The 19469-nt window shown below is 35.4% G+C and overlaps 1 protein-coding gene across 1 annotated transcript in view; it reads left to right on the top strand.

The window, feature by feature from the left end:
* The window catches only part of LOC124793969 (N-terminal kinase-like protein), a 122460-nt gene that overhangs the window by 77392 nt on the left and 25599 nt on the right, over positions 1-19469 (top strand). Inside the window, exons 11-14 of the mRNA XM_047258060.1 lie at positions 6811-7002; positions 11188-11352; positions 12619-12761; positions 18261-18389. Coding sequence (XP_047114016.1) covers positions 6811-7002; positions 11188-11352; positions 12619-12761; positions 18261-18389 — 629 coding nt within the window. The remainder of the gene's footprint in view (positions 1-6810; positions 7003-11187; positions 11353-12618; positions 12762-18260; positions 18390-19469) is intronic.

The following is a 19469-nucleotide window of genomic DNA, read 5'->3' as shown; positions in this document are numbered from 1 at the left end:
ATAATATTTATAATTTTTTAAATTTATTTGTGAGCATCCTTTTAGATTCTGTAATTTACATTGTGTACAGCTCTTGATTGAAATGTGCTATCTTTTGTGTGTGATATTACCAACAGTGGGAAGTATGAATATAAAACTTTAAATTTCTACTATGCGATGTATGTACTTAATCGTTAAACATATTTGGGGAATTTTCTGACACTTATGGCTAGAACATATTAATATTTGCAAGTGTAATACATGCTCAATAGTCTTGCACTATTTGTAGTTTATTGACGCAGCTTCTTTATACAGGGTGCTCCACGAAAATATGCAAATATTTTAATTTGTTATTCTGTTAGTAAAACTAAAGAAAAAAGTTCATATAACCATAGATCCACGAATGTTTAATTATGGAGTCACGGCTAGTGAAAGATTTTGCCTGAAATTTAGCAACTTCACCAATATGAAGTCATCGCAAAACTGTATGGGGTTAAAGTAAAGCATGCTTTCCATTGTTGTTATTGATCTAGTGAATGTAATATAACATGTCCCAGATGTGTATCTGCAGTAGTTTTCCAGAACATTCAGAGAACCAAAGAAGTAATTTCATAAAATTTTTAATTTATTAAGTATTTCACCCAATTTGTTTTTTAAGTTTCAGACAATTGCACAAAGTTTTCAACAGAAGTTGTAGAGAATTTTATTTTGGAAAAATGATGGTAATAATGCTAACTCAAACTGTATGAACGTGTCAGATACTCTACAAACTACAACAGTTACTATGTGGTTTCACTTAAATACACTGTTATTATTATGTTCTTTCACTGAACAATTCAGAAAACTAACTCATTGCAAGATTAGGAAATGATTGAAGCAACTCACTAACGGTTGCCAACAATGACATAAATGTTTCTACATTCTTAATGGAAAGTAAACAAATTTACTTGTATAATAATCTTTGCGTCTCTGGCTGTTCTAGAAAACTATTGCAGATACACATCTGGGACATGTTTTATTAGAGTCGCCAGACCAATAACAACAAAATAAATCGAAATCATGCTTTACTTTAACCCTGCACAGTTTTGTGTTGGCTTCTTAGTAGCGAAATTGCTAAATTTCAGGCAAAATCTTTTATTAGCTGTAACTCCATGGCTAAACATTTGCGGACCTATGTTTATATGAACTTTTTTCTTTAGTTTTACTTGTATAATTACATATTAAAAAATTTGCATATCTTCATGAATCACCCTGTATACTTCAGCTGTCAATATTCTATTGTAAATTGTGGAAGATTATATGATACAGGATCAAAGAATTTCTGTTTATTCATGCAAAACACACATGCAGGTGTCCATTGCATTAAGGTCTCTTGGTTTTCTTGACACATTAATGCTTGAGTGATTACTTAATCTTTTGACAACTGCGTTAGTCATCTTCAGGAGCTGACTTGTGTATGATATTGTGCTGGTCTTTTATATCTAATACCAGCCATCTTACAACATGGTGATGCCATACAGAGTTCATGGGGATTGCATATGCTGCCAAAGTTTATGGTGGCGTCTGCATTGGAGAGATGGTAATAGTGACACTGGTCCTGTTGGAAAGTAAAAAACTTGCTGTAGGATCTGAGCACCTGCTCATTATGCATCAATGCTCTTTATCAGTTTAGTAATCATGTGAGTAGTATGTACACTAGTACTAAGTTCATGATTGTTAAGGAGAAAGTTGAAAAGTTGTCATTTGTAGAGGTTTTACTTGAATGAAGATCAGATGGGTAATTTGGTCCCTCTGTGTACTGCAAGCCACCACGTACTTATTATCTCAGCTTTCATCCTCTGTCCCAGAAGTTTGCTGTTTTAAATAAGTTGGCACATAGAGTCACAATTATTTCTGAAAAGGACCGTCCAGACTGCAGTAGTAGACATTTGAAGAAATTGATCCAAAAGTAAGGCTACAATTAACATGCTGTAAATTCATGCTGTAAAAAATGAGAAGGCAAAGAGAGTTAATCCACTCATAACTCTCCTTCCTTTTTTTGTGGCTACTTCTACAAAAATAGGTAGGCTCCTTGGCACACAGTGTTCTGACCAATTGTCAGATCTTGAAGAAGACAGGACATGCTCTGCAAAATAAAGTGTGTTGAATATTACTAACAAGGCGAGGTCTCCAGCGGTGTGATTGATCTTCTGAAACTACCTAGACGGTGATGTAGGTTAAGATCCAGGTATCACGCACTGCAGCCATTCACCCTGGTGGGCCCTCATTTGCGAGTAACTGACAAAAATCTTCGGAATTTTGTGTGTTACTCACAAGCGAACCTCCCCATCGCACCCCCCTCAGATTTAGTTATAAGTTCGCACAGTGGATAGGCCTTGATAAACTGAACACAGATCAATTGAGAAAACAGGAAGAAGTTGTGTGGAACTATGAAAAAATAAGCAAAATATACAAACTGAGTAGTCCATGGGCCACATAGACATCATGATGGAGAGTGGGAGCTCAGGAGCGCCGTGGTCCCTTGGTAGTGTGAGCAGCTGCTGAACGAGAGGTCCTTGGTTCAAGTCTTCCCTCGAGTGAAAATTTTACTTTCTTTATTTTTGCATAGTTATTATCTGTCCGTTCATTCATTGACGTCTCTGTTCACTGTAATAAGTTTAGTGTCTGTGTTTTGCGACCGCATCGCAAAATCGTGCGATTAGTAGACAAAAGGACGTGCCTCTCCAATGGGAACCGAAAACATTTTATCGCAAGGTCATAGGTCAACCGATTCCTCCACAGGAAAACACATCTGATATATTCTATACGACACTGGTGACGGCATGTGCGTCACATGACAGGAATATATTGTCGACCCACCTAACTTGTACACTTGGCGAATGGGTAAAAAGATTCTTCTACCTTGCCCGATTTAGGTTTTCTTGTGGATGTGATAATAACTCCCAAAAAAGTGATGAAAACATAAGATTTTGTCACATAAACTGAAAATAAAAAATTAAACTTTTCACTCGATGGAAGATTTGAACCAAGACCTTTCGTTCCGCAGCTGAGACCACAACGCTCCTACGTTCTCAGTGTCCTTGAGGTTGCCTATCTTCCCATGAACTACTCAGTTTGTATATTTTGCTTATTTTTTCACAGTTCCACACAACTTCTTCCTGTTTTCTCAATTGATCTGTGTTCAGTTTTTCAAGGCCTATCCACTGTGACAACTTATAACTAAATCTGAAGGGGGTGTGATGGGGAGGTTTCCTTGTCAGTAGCATTTAAAAAGTTGTATTACATAGATCAGTTGCATAGTAAAATAGATAGGTTAACATTGGCAGGTCGATAGACACACAAACAAACACAAACATACACACAAAATTCAAGCTTTCGCAACAAACTGTTGCCTCATCAGGAAAGAGGGAAGGAGAGGGGAAGACGAAAGGAAGTGGGTTTTAAGGGAGAGGGTAAGGAGTCATTCCAATCCCGGGAGCGGAAAGATTTACCTTAGGGGGAAAATGGGACAGGTATACACTCACACACACGCACATATCCATCCACACATACAGACACAAGCAGATGTCTGCTTGTGTCTGTATGTGTGGATGGATATGTGCGAGTGTATACCTGTCCTTTTTTCCCCCTAAGGTAAGTCTTTCCGCTCCCGGGATTGGAATGACTCCTTACCCTCTCCCTAAAACCCACTTCCTTTCGTCTTCCCCTCTCCTTCCCTCTTTCCTGATGAGGCAACAGTTTGTTGCGAAAGCTTGAATTTTGTGTGTATGTTTGTGTTTGTTTGTTTGTGTGTCTATCGACCTGCCAGCGCTTTCGTTCAGTAAGTCACCTCATCTTTGTTTTTATATATAATTTTTCCCACGTGGAATGTTTCCTTCTATTATATAGATAGGTTAACAGCTTCACATAAAGGAGGTTGTCAGTTAGAATCTTGTTAGGTGCACTAAATTTTTATTTTTAAATATATATGTAAATAACTGTGATCTTGATTTTTATTCAATTAATTAATTTAAATGTAATTGTTTAGTTACATTCCTTTGGCACATAATTTTAATTGTAATATTAACTTCATTTGCTCTCATTTTTCCTCCTGTCATTCTTTCTCCACTTGAAATCTTTCTTCATGTGTTTTTAATTAATTTTATGTATTAATTTCTATTAAATTTCTTTTGTTTCATCAACATTTTTTCATCCACATTATTGCATTCATTATATCTATTTCTCATTTTGCTTGAATTTTGTTTTACTTATAAAGCTGTCTTTCATTTAAATTTTCATCTGCATTATTTTGTCAATAGTGCAATAGGTATTTAGGTTACGTTTTAAATGTTTGTATGTTGCTTATGATGCAAAAAAATTGCACACGTGGTAACAAAAATATATTTTTCACACCATTGCACAAATATAAATGGATTATTTTGTCTTTTGTTTCTTGATTGATAGATTGGCATTTTCAAATAATTGAATATTATAATAGATAAATATAATTAAATTCATGTTCACAAAAATTGTGATTGGAAAATGAATGATATAAAGAAAAACACTACAAATTAAAAAGTTCATACAGTGATTAAAATGATGGGACAAAGGAACAGAAATAAAAAATTACATTTAAACCAATTAACTGAATAAAACTAATGATCAAAGTAATTTTTGGGTAAAGATTTAAAAATTAAAAAAAAAAAATTGTGCACCTTAAGAGATTTGAACTCACAACCCCCTGCATGTGAAGTTGTTATCCTGTCCATTATACCATGCAACCAGACTATGTAATGCAACTTTTTTAATGCAATTGAGTGTCACACAAAATTCTGAGTTATTTTTCATCAATTGCTTACAACGTGAGCCCACCAATGTGAACAGTTGCAGTGTGTGATACCTAGGATCTTAACCTACATCACCGGGTAGATAGTTTCAAAAAGTTAATCGCACAGTATCATAATTGGGTCAAATCGGGTAATAAGAATAGGCTTATGTTTGATGAGACGAAAGTCGTATCCGTTGCATCACCATGTGTTGATTCTATCATGAAAGAAGGTGTTGAGATCGGAACAGAAGCTATATTCTTTGTGGTGCATGGAAGTGAGTACTCAATCTGAGGGCTACTGAGAAATATACGACATTGTTGACGTAAAGCTATCAGGTTTTTAGCCAAGTGGCATTGCTGAAAAATCAAGTTTCAAGGAATGTCATACCCATTATCTTAGTTGGAAGACGCTCATCGAAACAATGCGGGAAACTTGGGAACTTTTCATTATTAGTGTTCACTGAAAAAAATTACATACCAGACTGTTATTTTCCAGTATGTTCAATGATGGTAATTGTGTCCCGTCAGTGTAGATATTGGTAAATCTCTAGTAGCGTATAGAAATCACTTTACCTCTGTATGAAATCACCATCAAAAATTTGGTCAACAGTTAGATATCAGAGACTACCCCAGTATCAGTTACAGATATTGGCTCCTAACAATGAGGAGTGGAAAAAAATCATCAAAAACTTGACTTATCAGTTAAAACTAAATTGGCAAGAAAACTGAGAAAACTTAATACATGCCTTTGACCTCTTTTCTAAGTTCCCAGAGACTCTTTCTTGAGGTGTGTAATGACAAAAAATTTCTGTGAAGAATTATAAAAATAATATGAATACCACACTTGGCTGTGAAAGACTAGCCAAACTACCATCACAAAGTACTTAATCAAATAGTAGAAAGCTCAGATTGGAATGTCAACAATACTATGTAGAAGATAGATTGCTATGCACCCTAAGGTTATTAGGGTTGCAGACAGGCACAAAAAAAGACTTACACATTGAGCTTTCGGCAATGTAAATGTGTGCCATTGATATGATGAGTGGAAACACAGGCATTTGATTGAGAAAAGTAGAGAGCAGAAACAAAATTAATATCTGCAGTTGGATGAGTTTCTACTGTCTCAAGCTCTTTCAGAACTAAACCTGTTTGCGCTATTTATTCTGCAATATTATACATTGTCTAATACACCTTTCTTATTGAAAGAGGATCGTGAATTGTCTAATTCTGTCACTGAATCTTTATTCTAACTTGTTTATTCCTATACAAAGTGTGTAAGCTGTTGATTGATGCTAGACAACTTCCCAAGTTTAGTAATCCAAAAAGGTTTATTATCTTGGTAAGCTCTGTCTTCTTGGTTTTCCATTCTTCAGTTTTTCTCTAACTTTGTCATTCATTCAGAGAGCAACATACTCATTATTTTTGTTCCACTTTCAAAATTGCATGCTTTTGCCATTATTATTAGTGTCTTGAAATACAGTGTATTACTTTGGATACCAGTTATAAATGTGTGGTATTGAATGTGGTATTTTTTGCATTTTACTTGCTTCTGTCTCATGTCTCAGTTCCTTGAAATTAAAATGTAGTTGCTTACTTAATTTGCCACATACGTTACTCTCAAAGACACTATGATGAAAGATACACAGTTCTCTGTATATTACTCCTTGTCACATTGCCTATTAAATTTGTATAGTTTATACAGTTCAGCAGTAATCTACATTTCTATAATTTTGTTGGGAAAAGAGATGAGTGGGAGGAAGGACTAAATATTTAGCTGTTAGTCAGAAGTATAGACTGAGGAAACTGTTGGTACCCCCAAATCTGAGGCCAATGTTAGTTTGTGTGTAGCTTAATGTTCACAACACTCTTAAGTGCATGAGTTTCTTCATTAATTTACAACATGAGATTTCATGTACATATTTTTTAAAGGTAATTTGTGATTCAGGTATAAGAAATTGTTTGAAATTATTCGTATTTTTTTTTAATGAGTAAAAAGAAAATGAGTTTTATTTTTCTATTTTCAGGCGTTCTTGCTCTTGCTGCAACACAACAGTATTTTCTCCTATCTGAAGTTGCTACACGAATTTTGCCAGCATTGTGTCAATTAACAATTGACCCTGAAAAGTCTGTAAGGGACAGTGCTTTCCGCACCATCAAAGGATTTCTAGGGAAACTGGAGAAAGTTTCAGAAGATCCCAGTTTAAGAGAGTCAATGGGTATGCTTCATTTATAAATCTACAATAAGCATTGTGTTGTAGATTTTATTATTCTCAGAATTTCTATGCAGATTCTATCCATTTATAATGCTAAACTTTAAGCTGTATGTAGCTGAACCACCATCTAAATTGAATACTTTATAAATATTAAGGGGAAATATCTGTGATTTACAGTATGTCACGGCTAACAAAATGAGAAAACATGTACCACAATTTAATATAAAATTGAACCTTAAGACATACAAACACCATCTGCAGAAGACAAATAAGCACAGACGTACTGAAAGCATAGGAGAAAGAACTCTAGTATCTCCTGCAAACATGATAAAACTGACATGTTTGCCTCATTTGACAAATTGTGATCCAGATAAGATTGGGTTTGCTATTGATGGAACATGAAATTCACAGCAATGTGGACAGCCAGTGATCTATATACTTTCTGTTGAGGCAATGTAGTATTTTAAAATGCTACTGGAAAAAATTACTTGTAAGATCATATTGTATTCTTCCATTATTGGTCTCTTTTGCAACATTGTCAGATTCTTTGTCTCAAGCACATGCTAAGTAACATGATGCAGTTATTAAATGATATGACATATGTTTGAGAAGAACAGCACTCAAATCCTCATCCAATTAACCTGATGGCATGTTTTGTGGTTTCAGGCAAAACTGGAGACAGTTCTGTCAACTAAACCGTTTATGTTTTTCTTGCCTGTTCTTTTCCAACTCTGCTGTTGCTTCTCATTGATACACAAAAATCAGGTGGAAAGATAAATTGTTACTTTCCTTTATTTTGTGCAAATGCATTATTTTTTAAATGACGATGTATTTGTCAACAGCAGTTCCATTTATTACAATTTCCACAGATACAATTACAATCTTAAGTTATTTTCAAGTGGTTAAAGGAGTTGAAACAAAGCAGCTGTCTACATTAATAAAATGAGTAAAAAGGATGTGAGCCTCTGTATGGACATCCAGCACATTTAATCACTTTACAATGACCTAATGTTGAAATTGTAGACATGGAATTTGTAATAAATACTTCTGTTGATAAAGAATATGACTGTATTTAAAAAAAATCTAAGAGACTATGTACCCACAATAAATACTGTTGTGTAAATACATTATTGGTGATTTGCAAAGGTCATACTGTCCATTCAGTTTTTAAATCATGCAATATTGCAGTTTTTACAACAGAGTGTTAGTATGCTGTTGGAACTTGAACACTGAAAGTTGCTTTTGCTGGTGATGCTCTTACCAACTTACATACCATTCTGTGCAAGCCCCTGCATTATATGTGTCAGAAGCAAAGGCACAGTGCATGTATCTCACAAAATGTTTTCAAACTTTATTTATTCTGACAAATTTTGAAAGTAGAGGATACTGGATCAGCAATTATAATTTTTCTCTTTTCCTGTTCCATTCATGAATCGTGCGGGGTGAGCACTATTAAACATGAGAAACTTTCTACAGCCATCTCAAAAGAAAAAGCACTGCAGTGTATGTGACAGTGAGTACCACAAGCATTCAATCAGCTTGAAATCACTCTATCAGGAAAAGAACTAATTGCCTAGAAGCAAAAAAAAAAAAAAATTATCTCCTGGGATTTATAACATTTCAAGCAAAACATTAAAAATACGTTCTTCTGATATAGCTCCTTTAATCAGCCATGGATTTGATGACTTTCAGAAGGTATCTTTTCAGACAGACTAAAGTGTACCCTTTTTATACTCGCTTTTAAGAAATGTATTAGGACAGATATATTAACAAACTATTAACTTATTTTTCTCAAAATTTTAATAGAAGGTAATGTACTTAAGAGTGGTTGAGCATTTCTGCAGTTGTAAGATTCAGAGGTCTCCCCACTGATTATGCTGTCTACCATTTCAGTGGTTGTATACAAAAATATGTGAATGTCAAGATTTAATCTACCATGATCTTTTGTGACATGTCCAAGCCATTTTACTGTGCAAATCACAGACTTTCTTTGTAAAAACTCAGTTGTTGGGCTTTTGAGCAAAAATGTGATTCAGTTCATATTTAGCTTCTAGGAAACTAAATATGGTAGCTTATGCAGATCTCATGATGAATCATCTTCAGAGAATTCACAAATTACTACTGGCAGTCCATCGCATTTAATTCTGGAACCATTCCCGTTTTTGCTATATAAAAATTAACTTTCATCTTACACTGATAAAGAATAAATAGTCCATTTTGCTGATGGTACAGGCATCGTAATCATATCCATCAGAGCTGCAACAACAGGAGTAGTAATAAATAAAACATTAAAAAATATTATTGATTGGTTCTTGGAAAAGGGTCTACCACCTAATATAGAAACAACACAGGTAATTAAATTATGTGCAGAGCAAGACATATCATCACTAACAATACAGTATGACAGAAAGGAAATGGGTTGTTCAAAGTTCTTGGATTTACATTTGAATTCCAAATCACATATTATCGATGTCCTCAAAAACACTTATTCACCTACATTTGCTCTATGTGTGATTGCTGATTTTGGCGATGAAAGCATTAAAAAATTAGCTTACTTTGCATACTTTCATTCATTAATGTGGAATTATCTGGGGAAGTTCCACATATAGATACAAAATTTTCATTGCACAGGCATATGCTGTAAAGAAATGCCTGGTGTCTATCCTGAAACTTCATGTAAACAACTGTTAGTAACATTAGATATACTAGTAGCTAACAGCAGCCTCACATTACGTTTACTCTCTCATGAAAGTTGTTGTGAAGAATTGGGCACAATTTGAAAATAATAGTAGCATTCATAAATATAACATTAGGAACAAAAATAATCTCCTTACTCTTGTACAGAGAGGAACAAAGTGTGCAGCTGTGAGAATATTTGACCATCTGCCTTGTGGATTAAAGCTGCTGGCAAATAGTGAAAGTTTTAAAAACAAATTTAAATCTCTTCCTCTCGACAATTCCTATTCCATAGATAAATTTGAGTCGATATTACACTTTTGGTTGGGTTTCATGTATCAGATTTTTACTGTAGGCCGAAATTAAAAGAAAGGTGCAGTTATCTAAGTGTCCAGCTTGTATCCATGCTTTCGCAGAGAAGATATATGTTATATTTGTAAACCTATTGTCATATTCCGCATCTTGGTGAACTAACATGAATATGATTCACAGAACATACTAAAAACTAAAATTAAAATAAATTGTCAGTAGTATTCTTATAATCCCAAATTTTTTATCATTGTGGTCATTTCACAAGATGTGTGTGTGGCAGGAAGCAATACTCTGCTTGACTCTTCTTCAAATGTATATTCTCAAGATGCTAACGGTAAACTTATCCTTTATGCTCGAGCACTTAACCAGATGAACCTATGACAGAATTCATATCTCTCCTTTAGATATTATCTATTTGTAACCACATAAGAATCTCAGATGGATGAGCAATCGACAAGAGTTAATTGAAGGGGTATTTTATAAGCTACATCCTCTGTGAGTGAGTGATAGTTCCTGAGGATTCTTGTAAAAGATCTCCATGTAGTACCTGCCTTTCTTGCAAGTATTAGTACATGGTAATTAGACTTTAAATGGTTCTGGACATAAATTCTTTGTTAGATAATGATTATGAATGTTTTAGTGATTTATCTCAAATTGTTTGCTCAGACAGTAATGTTTGTCCTTATCTGTATATGCACAGTAATTGTTACCTCTGTTTATGTTGAAAGTCAGTGCCAGTATATGCAGCAGGTGTTGATCCTCTGCAGGTCTTCTAGCTTTTCTCTATAATTTTGTGACTTTGTAACGTAATCTATATACAACAGAATCTTCTGTGAACAAAGTTAAAGAGCTTCCTATGTTATCCATAAGATGATTTGTATATATTAAAACAGTATCTGATCTGTGGCACTCATTTGGGCAAGTACAGTGTTACTTTGATATCTTTTCTATGAATTTTATCTAAAATCTGACACCCAATTTGAAACAAATGTATATGACACAAGCTGGGGAAGCTTGATTGGGAACAAATTTAAAACTTCTACCATGAAAATAGTTTGAAATAAATATTTATTCAGAAAGCATGATAGTACTAATGGAATTAATGAATGCAAGTGAAAAGGAAGAAACACAAAAAAACCTTAATTTTTATGCAGTTTTATAAGACTTCTTAAATAGAAATAAATATTTTTATTTTTTCAGAGGCTGATGTCCATACTGCGACACCAAGCTTGTCAAATGCTGCAGCAACCTGGGCAGGGTGGGCTGTAACAGCCGTAACTGCCAAATTTTATCGCAGCCAATCTGATACCGTGAAGTCAATTACACCAATGGCGAGCAAAACTCTGAGCAAGCCAGGTTCTCTTGGTATGCTGTCATTTATAACATAACTACAGTACATTTCAATAAATTATTTATTTTACCCATGATTACCACAATATTCAAGGGCTTTCTCAGCTGTAGAAGTAGTTTGTTGAATAATTCTCCTTATGGGTAAAAAGATTCAAAGCAGTTATAGCCTGGTGTTACTTCACTAAGATTTGTAAGAAGGAACAGTGATGAAAGAACATTTGTTTGCTGATACATTCATGTGTGTGGTGCAAATATAGTGTGCGTTATTCAAACCAGGAATAGCACAGTATGACATCATTCCAATAAACACATGAATTTATCGATAAATAAATGTTCATTTCTTCACACTTGCTTATTAATGGAAATGAACACACTTCATATGCCTCGATTGTAGTGTAGACACGCCAGTTTCAACAGTCATCTTAGAACAATAAAAGTGTCTACACTGCAATCACAGTGTATGAAGTGTGTTCATTTCTGACCATACTGCCCCCACATGACCCCACAGTACAGCATGTGTGCCTTACTTGCTTATTAAAACTGGATGATACCTCCCTACAAATGTAGTGCAGTGAGTATTAGTGTTGTTATTAGTTTCCAAAGATACATAATTTGTTGTTGCCATAATTTTTTATGCCAAATGCTGCAGTACAGAGAGAATTCTTGTCTTCTGCTCTAACTGGTTGCATTAATGGCACTGCTCAATGGTTGGCACTGTCATATATATAATTTTTAATGATTCTGTTTGTGCATTTTCCTTTAATCTTGTTTGAAATATAACGTCTGTCTTTGTCCAATGTCATTTGTTTGCATCTTGCGAGGTGGACAGTTGCTTAAGGTACAGGACTTGCATCCAGCAGCAGCAGCAGGCATCAAATCCACATTTTTTTAAGGAAGACACTGGGATGTTTTCTTTGTAAACGACACGATTACTTTCTTTTCACAACCCTGTCCTGCCCGAGTTTTTGCTCTGTCTCAGATATCTTGTTATCAACAGGGGGATAATCCCTAATTTACCGTCCTTCCTTTGTTTGTATTTCATGGCTATATATTTTTTTTCTCTGTGCATTTTATTGTGTCTTTTCTGATTCTCACTCACTTTGGCTTCGTTATAGGGGCCTACCTAACAAGCTTTCAAATATTCTAGAACTAATACCAAAAACAGCATTGGTGATGTTTTTATATTATCATACAAGGTTCAATATTTGTATCTTGGAATACTAAGCATCCCGTATCTTAACCCAAAGAAAATCTTGAATTATTGTTTTTCTTTCTTTTTAGAACAGCCATCAAGCAGTAGCATATCCACTACTACATCAAGTGTAACATCAATGACCTCCTTGGAACAAGAAGAAAGTAAAGGTGGTGATTCAGTGTCTGACTATGATGAAACATGGGACACAGAAAACTGGGGAGACATGGAGGTAACTACTAGAACATAGTGTAATCAAAAAACCGAGTAATACCTAATTTGTTCAGAAACAACAGTTATTTCTTTCCAAAAGAAAGAGTCTGAGATATGTATAATATGTCATTGAAGTCCGTGGTATGTCTGCTGGTTAAAAAAGTAAGAGTTGTCAACCATATTTTTTATGTGAACCCCAAGCACTTCACTAGACATTTTCTATTGGACATGTTATGACCTTGCATTCATCTAACATGAAAACCACCTCATGCAACTAGTGACCCTCTGAGGAATAAAACCCACAGAGTAACATAATCTTTTTCATATTGACAAAGTTTTTCAAGAGATGATAAAGCTGACCATAGGACCTAGCAAGAATTTGATCTGGACTTATGTATTTCTTAGTTTTCATTCTTACCCATGCAGACACCAAGCACCCACTTTGTGATTTCTTGTTGATTTTTGCAGTATCAAAACATAAGTCAAGGAACATAATTATAGACAATTTTGATAATATTGTTTCTCAACAAGAGCCACATTTTCAACCCTCGAACAGGCACATCGTTTTTCATAACATTAGTGGGCCCCATTGCACTTTGTACACATTTAAAAAATAACCATCTTACATGTTACCAAGCTAATTATGTAAGAGCAAAGTTAAAGTTTAATTACACAGTGACAAAATAAACTTACATCATATAAACTAAATCACTGTTTAATTAAACAATAATAAAATAAACATTTCATTATATCACTGTTGTAGCATACAAGTGTTACATCACAGTAACGACCACTCAAAGCGTCAAACTGAACAATTGCATCAGATCCCTAATTGGTTAATAATTATCTCATATAGAGAACTTCCTCATTGCGGGATTTTGCTATTAGCTCAGTGTCTGGGTAATTTTCTTGCATGGGTCATAAATTTTCTGTCACCTAGCTTCCTGTTCATTTATATTACTGCTGCTGACTTGGATGTATGACAATATGACTTATAACTGTGTTAGCTGGAGCAATAATAAAAGAATAGTATGGCCTCACAATTGTAAAACAACAATGGAACAGTACAAAATAATGATATTATTTATTGGCACACTTTATACAAAGGCTTGCACACTCAAGGGTTAATTTAATGTAGGTGATTTCCTGGCCACATTTAATATTAATATGCCACAAATTTTTCCCAATTACATGACTTACAAAAAAGTAGGACAAATTTGGCCAAGAAAAAAATATCAAGGGGAGATCTTTGTTATGAGAACCCACATAAGCCACAGAAAATGCAACACACAGGTTGGCTCTGGTACTTTAGTCTTAAAATATTAAGGAATAATTTTCATTAATAGGACTAATAATATTGAAGACACGTTTGTCTTCTACATTGTGATTTCTGCAAGAGCACCTCACTTGCATAAACTGATGTAGCTTCTGTCAAGAAATTAACTTTTTTACATGTTTTAATCGTAGTCACTCCCTAGTGTAAGAAGGTGGTGCACTGTTCAGTTCAGGCTAACTTCTCCCCTCAGAGTACCTTATCTGAGATACAACAGCCAGACAGATGGCCTCACCAGTTGCAAATTACGAGTAATGTCCCGCACCACCAGGCACTCCTCTTCCCCTGTTGCATGGCCCCCCAACCTAGTAGTGAGGTGAAAAAATCCTGAAGGAGTTGCGTATAGTTTCATAAACCTGAATGGAAGCATAAATTTTAAGTTTCCAAAGAAACTGAGGTGGAGATGTGCTCCAACCTTCATGCAAAAACACTGACATGATACACACCCATCTCAAAAGGACAATCAGTTACATATCCAAAGGATGCCATTGCTCTCAGGCGTTTATTAAAAAATCATTCCATTGGCAGATGAGCAATATTACAGTATTCAGGTCTCTGTGCTGTGGGTAATAGTTTACAGGCTTGCTGCGACGAGGGGTGTTACCCAGTACTAGGTGTGTGTCTCACCAGATATCAATGTCTCCATGTTCTGCGTTATCTGTTGACCACAAAATCTGTCTGACAAGACCAAGGTTACATAGCCTGATATCTTTATGCCAAACTTTTAAGGTCTTCTCACCTCTAGCAGATCAGTGCATGGATCACAGTAACACATAAGAGAAAACAGCATTCACACTAGTGCTTTTTCTAGCAGTAGTACACACATTCACACACAAACCACACTGACACCCAAACACACACTCCTGTGGCCATGGTGGCAGAACTAAGTGTTTAGGTATCTGGTTGTACGTATGTGTGTACTAGTGCTAGCAAAAGGGCTAGTGCTCGAAAGCTAGTGTGAATGCTTTTTTATGTTATGTGTTACTGTGCTCCACGCATCAATCTGCTATAGGCGAGTGGTTGTGTTTCCCTTATTTTCCATATTGCTCCAGCCAGGATTTTCCATTATTGTTTGACCTTTTAGGTCTGGTATTCTTACTCCCTTGTTTTGATTTTGGAGATATTGATCAAACTGTGTTACAAGTAGCAGTCTTTTGATTCTTCTGTCTGCCTGCTGAAGAGGTGTGTTATTCTTGTACTTTGTTTTACTGTTGTGGCTGTTTAATTCTAGGTACACTTGCTGGTTAATCACTGCTACAGATACACAGTTGCATGTACAGATGCAGGTCATTGCACTTTCATTAACCGCCATCCTTGGTTGTCAGTGCAAGTTGTTTTTTGCTTAGGTGGTAGTTTTACAGGAGTGTCCCTAAATGACCATTTTCATGTTGGAGTACTGTATACATTGAGTATGCCGTTGTTGAATGACTGAATTGTTGGGACCTTAATACAACACATTGGATTAAATATGTAAGGCTCAACTTTTGGATTGATGAAACTCACTGCTATGTACTCTTGTAGTTTTGGTACAGTGCATGCTTTCTTATGGAGTTCACCAGCTACTCTCCTCATTGAGTAGCTCAAACTACAGGGTGTTTATAAATAAATATCATGGTTTTAATGCTTTATAATATTTATTATATTAAACTTACTGTTATAAAGGATATGTCAAATGAAAGAGCAACTCAGACAGTTTTACCAAGAACCTTATAAATGTTCTATGTGAGCACCATTTGTCACACGGCACACATCAAGTCTATAGCCGAGTTCTTCCCAAACATTGATAAATGTGTCTTCAGTGATTGTAGCAACAGCTCCTTCAATCCAGTTTCTTAATTCAGGGAGGTCTGCTAGTAGCGGAGACACGTACACACGATCCTTGATGAAGCCCCAAAGGAAAAAATCGCATGGCATTAGGTCGGGCGAACGTGGAGGCCATGCAAAGAAACCCCTGTCATTGCGCGCCTTGCGGCCTGTCCAGCACCTGGGTACAGTGAAGTTCACCAATCAAATGACAAATGGTGCTCACATTGAACATTTATAAGGTTCTTGGTAAAACTGTTTGAGTTGCTCTTTCATTTGACATATCATTTATAACTGTAAGTTTAATGTAATAAATATTATAAAGCGTTAAAACCCTGATATTCCTTTATAAACACCCTGTATTTCTACCAAGAGTGTACCATTTCACAACCTCTTGATTTTACTGACCCTGCAAGTCTCCCAAGGTTTTATGAATCTAAAAATGTAACCATACAGTGTAGATTTGTGATGTCATCGTCCAGATTCGAGTTGACTGTAATCTGAATCTGTTTTAGAAAACTTATAATTTCTCTCTGGTGATAAAATTTTATTGATTATGAAGTAAAAGTTCTTGAAGGTTATTCAGGATAGGAAATGTTTCATTATTAATTACATGTCATAATTTATTTGTTTAATATAAAGATGTTTTGAATTTTGTATGCTTAAAAAAGTGTGAATTTATGTGCAGCTTTTACTTTGAGATGAGTGCTAAAAGTGTGTGTGTGTACAGTTCTCTGACCTATGTGGTGAATTTTGTTTTGTGATCTTGACCTGAATGGAGAGTAAATCCAGTTTCATTTAAACTTTACGTGGGATACACACATCACGCTATTACAAAAGAGTTGTTTACCCCATCAGGGAAAACTGAAACCTGCATGCTTGATTTGAAATATGTTACACACCAGTGTGTGATCAAGCTGTCCAGTAAATCTCGTACAATAGTTGAAGAAGCATTTGGACTTGATGCATGAAGTTGGAAATTAATTTTGGGACACATGCTGATTTTGACAAAAAATGAACCAAAAGTTTATTCAAAATATCGAGGACCAGTTTTAATTGAGATACATACCACCTTGTTGATTAAGTACCCTAGCAACACTGTAAAGCAGCTTAAATTATTCATTAGAATGATTTTGACATAGTAAGGCCCATTACACACAGAAAATGTTACACGGAGTTTGCTGACAGCATGAGAGTATGAGAGTGTTTTTCTTTTCATAAATGCCAATAAACTGGCAGTTTCAGAAGTTAAATTATTAACGGTTGTGTAACTTCATTGATTGTCCTACACCACTACGGAATTTGTTGTATCGTGTCTCTTCACAAGAGATCTCAAGAAGCCGGGATAAACAACAAGAAGAAAAAGATTAAAGAAGAGGCATCGGTATATCATGTTCTGATGATTTTAGTCTGTGGACCATGGCATAAGACATGTTTTTGTGCCTTAGAGCATGCCCTAATGCCCTGTCAACCAACATCACCAAGAGTATAGAAGTGGAACTGTTTGTCAAAGTTGCTTTCCTCTCATTTAATCATGTTACATACATTCTTTACCACATAGTGCCATTTGTTACTGATATTTTATTTCATTTTCAAAGACTTCTCAGGTGGACTAACTGTGCAAAGTCTCATGGCTGTTGGTTGGGATTGCTGGTCAGTGGATTACCTGAACCCCCTGGGAATGTTTTTGGTTATAATTATATGATCTGTAGCATCCCATAAGCAGCAAGAGAGTTAAAAGATGACACAGCCTCAGCCACAGAATATGAGCAAATTTAATACAACTAAAAATGTGATGGATATGCCTCAGTTTACCTGCAAACAACTGTGTCACTTCAGCAGTCAGGTGTTTCGTCAATGCGACACATTTATAGATTGAATATTTTTCTTTTCATAATGGTGAATACCATCCTTGTGATCCCAACAGTTAAGGTATGATCCCTGTTGTCTGTGATACACAGCGTTCAATGGCAGTTATTGTAATGTACCAAGCATATACTTGGGGCACTGAGTAACTCCAACTGTGTCCTTGTGTTTCCCTTCCTGCTAAGTGTATGACCTTCACAGCAAACCAGTATATAATTCAGATATCTATTTCTTATCAAAAGTAACATCTTATACTGCATGAAACAACATGCACAACACTAAAAGTGCATATACATGTGTAGATTGTATTGTAGTGACACAGACACTAGAAAATTTCTGCCTCGGCCATTTGCACCATTTGCAGGAAGTGTGGTGTTCTTGATAGATCATATCAGAGAAAAGATAACAGTTCTGTCATTTAGCTACGTAGCTGCTAACACATTATTAAGTTACTGGGGCTTTAAACTTCAAAGTTTAAATCCATTGAGCTTATTTAACCAAGATTTTATTTTACAGGCTCCTAGTGGCCAGATAGGAATGACAGAACCTCGCAGTCCATTACCTGGGCAGATAAGTGGTAGAACAGACCGGAAAGGAACTGATGGCTGGGACATGGATGAATGGGGCAGTCTTGAAGAAGAGCCTGTAAGTTGTTTTTAATGTTTAAAATAACATCTTTGTTCAGTAAACAAGCAATTAGTTATGACTTTCCTGTACGTCTTTGGAATCCACTTTTTTATTTTTTTTATTTTTCTTCCCTTCTCACTGTCTAATCTCTGTCTGCTAACTCTTTGTTTAATGTTGCAGTGAGTATTACAGTTTATGTTAGGAAAGTTGATTCAAAAAGGTCAGTGGTTAATTTCACCATACATACTGTTTTTTGTATGATGTGGATAAATGTGGAAGGCTGTACAAGGGGAATAAACTTCAGTACTGTAGAAAAATGAGAGGAACACTGAAATACCTAAGTCGAAACACAGTCTCTGGAGTGGATGACATTTCTTCAGAATTATTGAGATCCTTATAAGAGCCTGCTATGACTGAACTGTTCCACTTGGTGTGCAAGATATAGGAGACAGTAAAAAATAATAGACTTCAAAGAAGATGTAAGAATTCCAGTTTCAAAGAAGGCAGATGATGACAGGTTTGGATATTCCCAAACTATCAGTTTAATAGTTCATGGTTGCAAAATACTGACACACATTATTTTTTGGAGAGTGGAAAAACTGATTGAAGCTGACTCAGGAAAGATCCATTTGGGATCTGGAGAAATATAGGAAAGTGCAAGACAATGCTGACTGTATGACTTTATTGGAAAATAAATTTAAGAAAAGCAGACCTATATTTGAAATTCTGAAAATATTGAAAATACAGAGATGGATAGGTTCTCTATGACTTACACTACAATCAGACTGCTTTGATGAATCAGAGGACATGAAAGAAGGTTCTCTATGACTTACACTACAATCAGACTGCTTTGATGAATCAGAGGACATGAAAGAGAAGTGGTATTTGAGAAGGAAATGAGACAAGTTCATATTCTATGACCAATGTTTTTCAATCTGTACTTCAGCAAGCAGTAAAGAATACCAAGGAGAAATTTAGAAAAGCTGTAACAGTTCAGGAAGGAGAAATGAAAACTTTGAGATTCTGTCAGACAGCAAAATACTTTGTAAGACCAGTTGAATAAAATGGATATCATTGCAAAAAGACATTATAAGATGA

The sequence above is a fragment of the Schistocerca piceifrons genome, chromosome 1 (genome assembly GCF_021461385.2).
Source record: "Schistocerca piceifrons isolate TAMUIC-IGC-003096 chromosome 1, iqSchPice1.1, whole genome shotgun sequence".
In the NCBI taxonomy this organism is placed as follows: domain Eukaryota; kingdom Metazoa; phylum Arthropoda; class Insecta; order Orthoptera; family Acrididae; genus Schistocerca; species Schistocerca piceifrons.
This window is presented reverse-complemented; position numbering and strand designations above follow the sequence as displayed.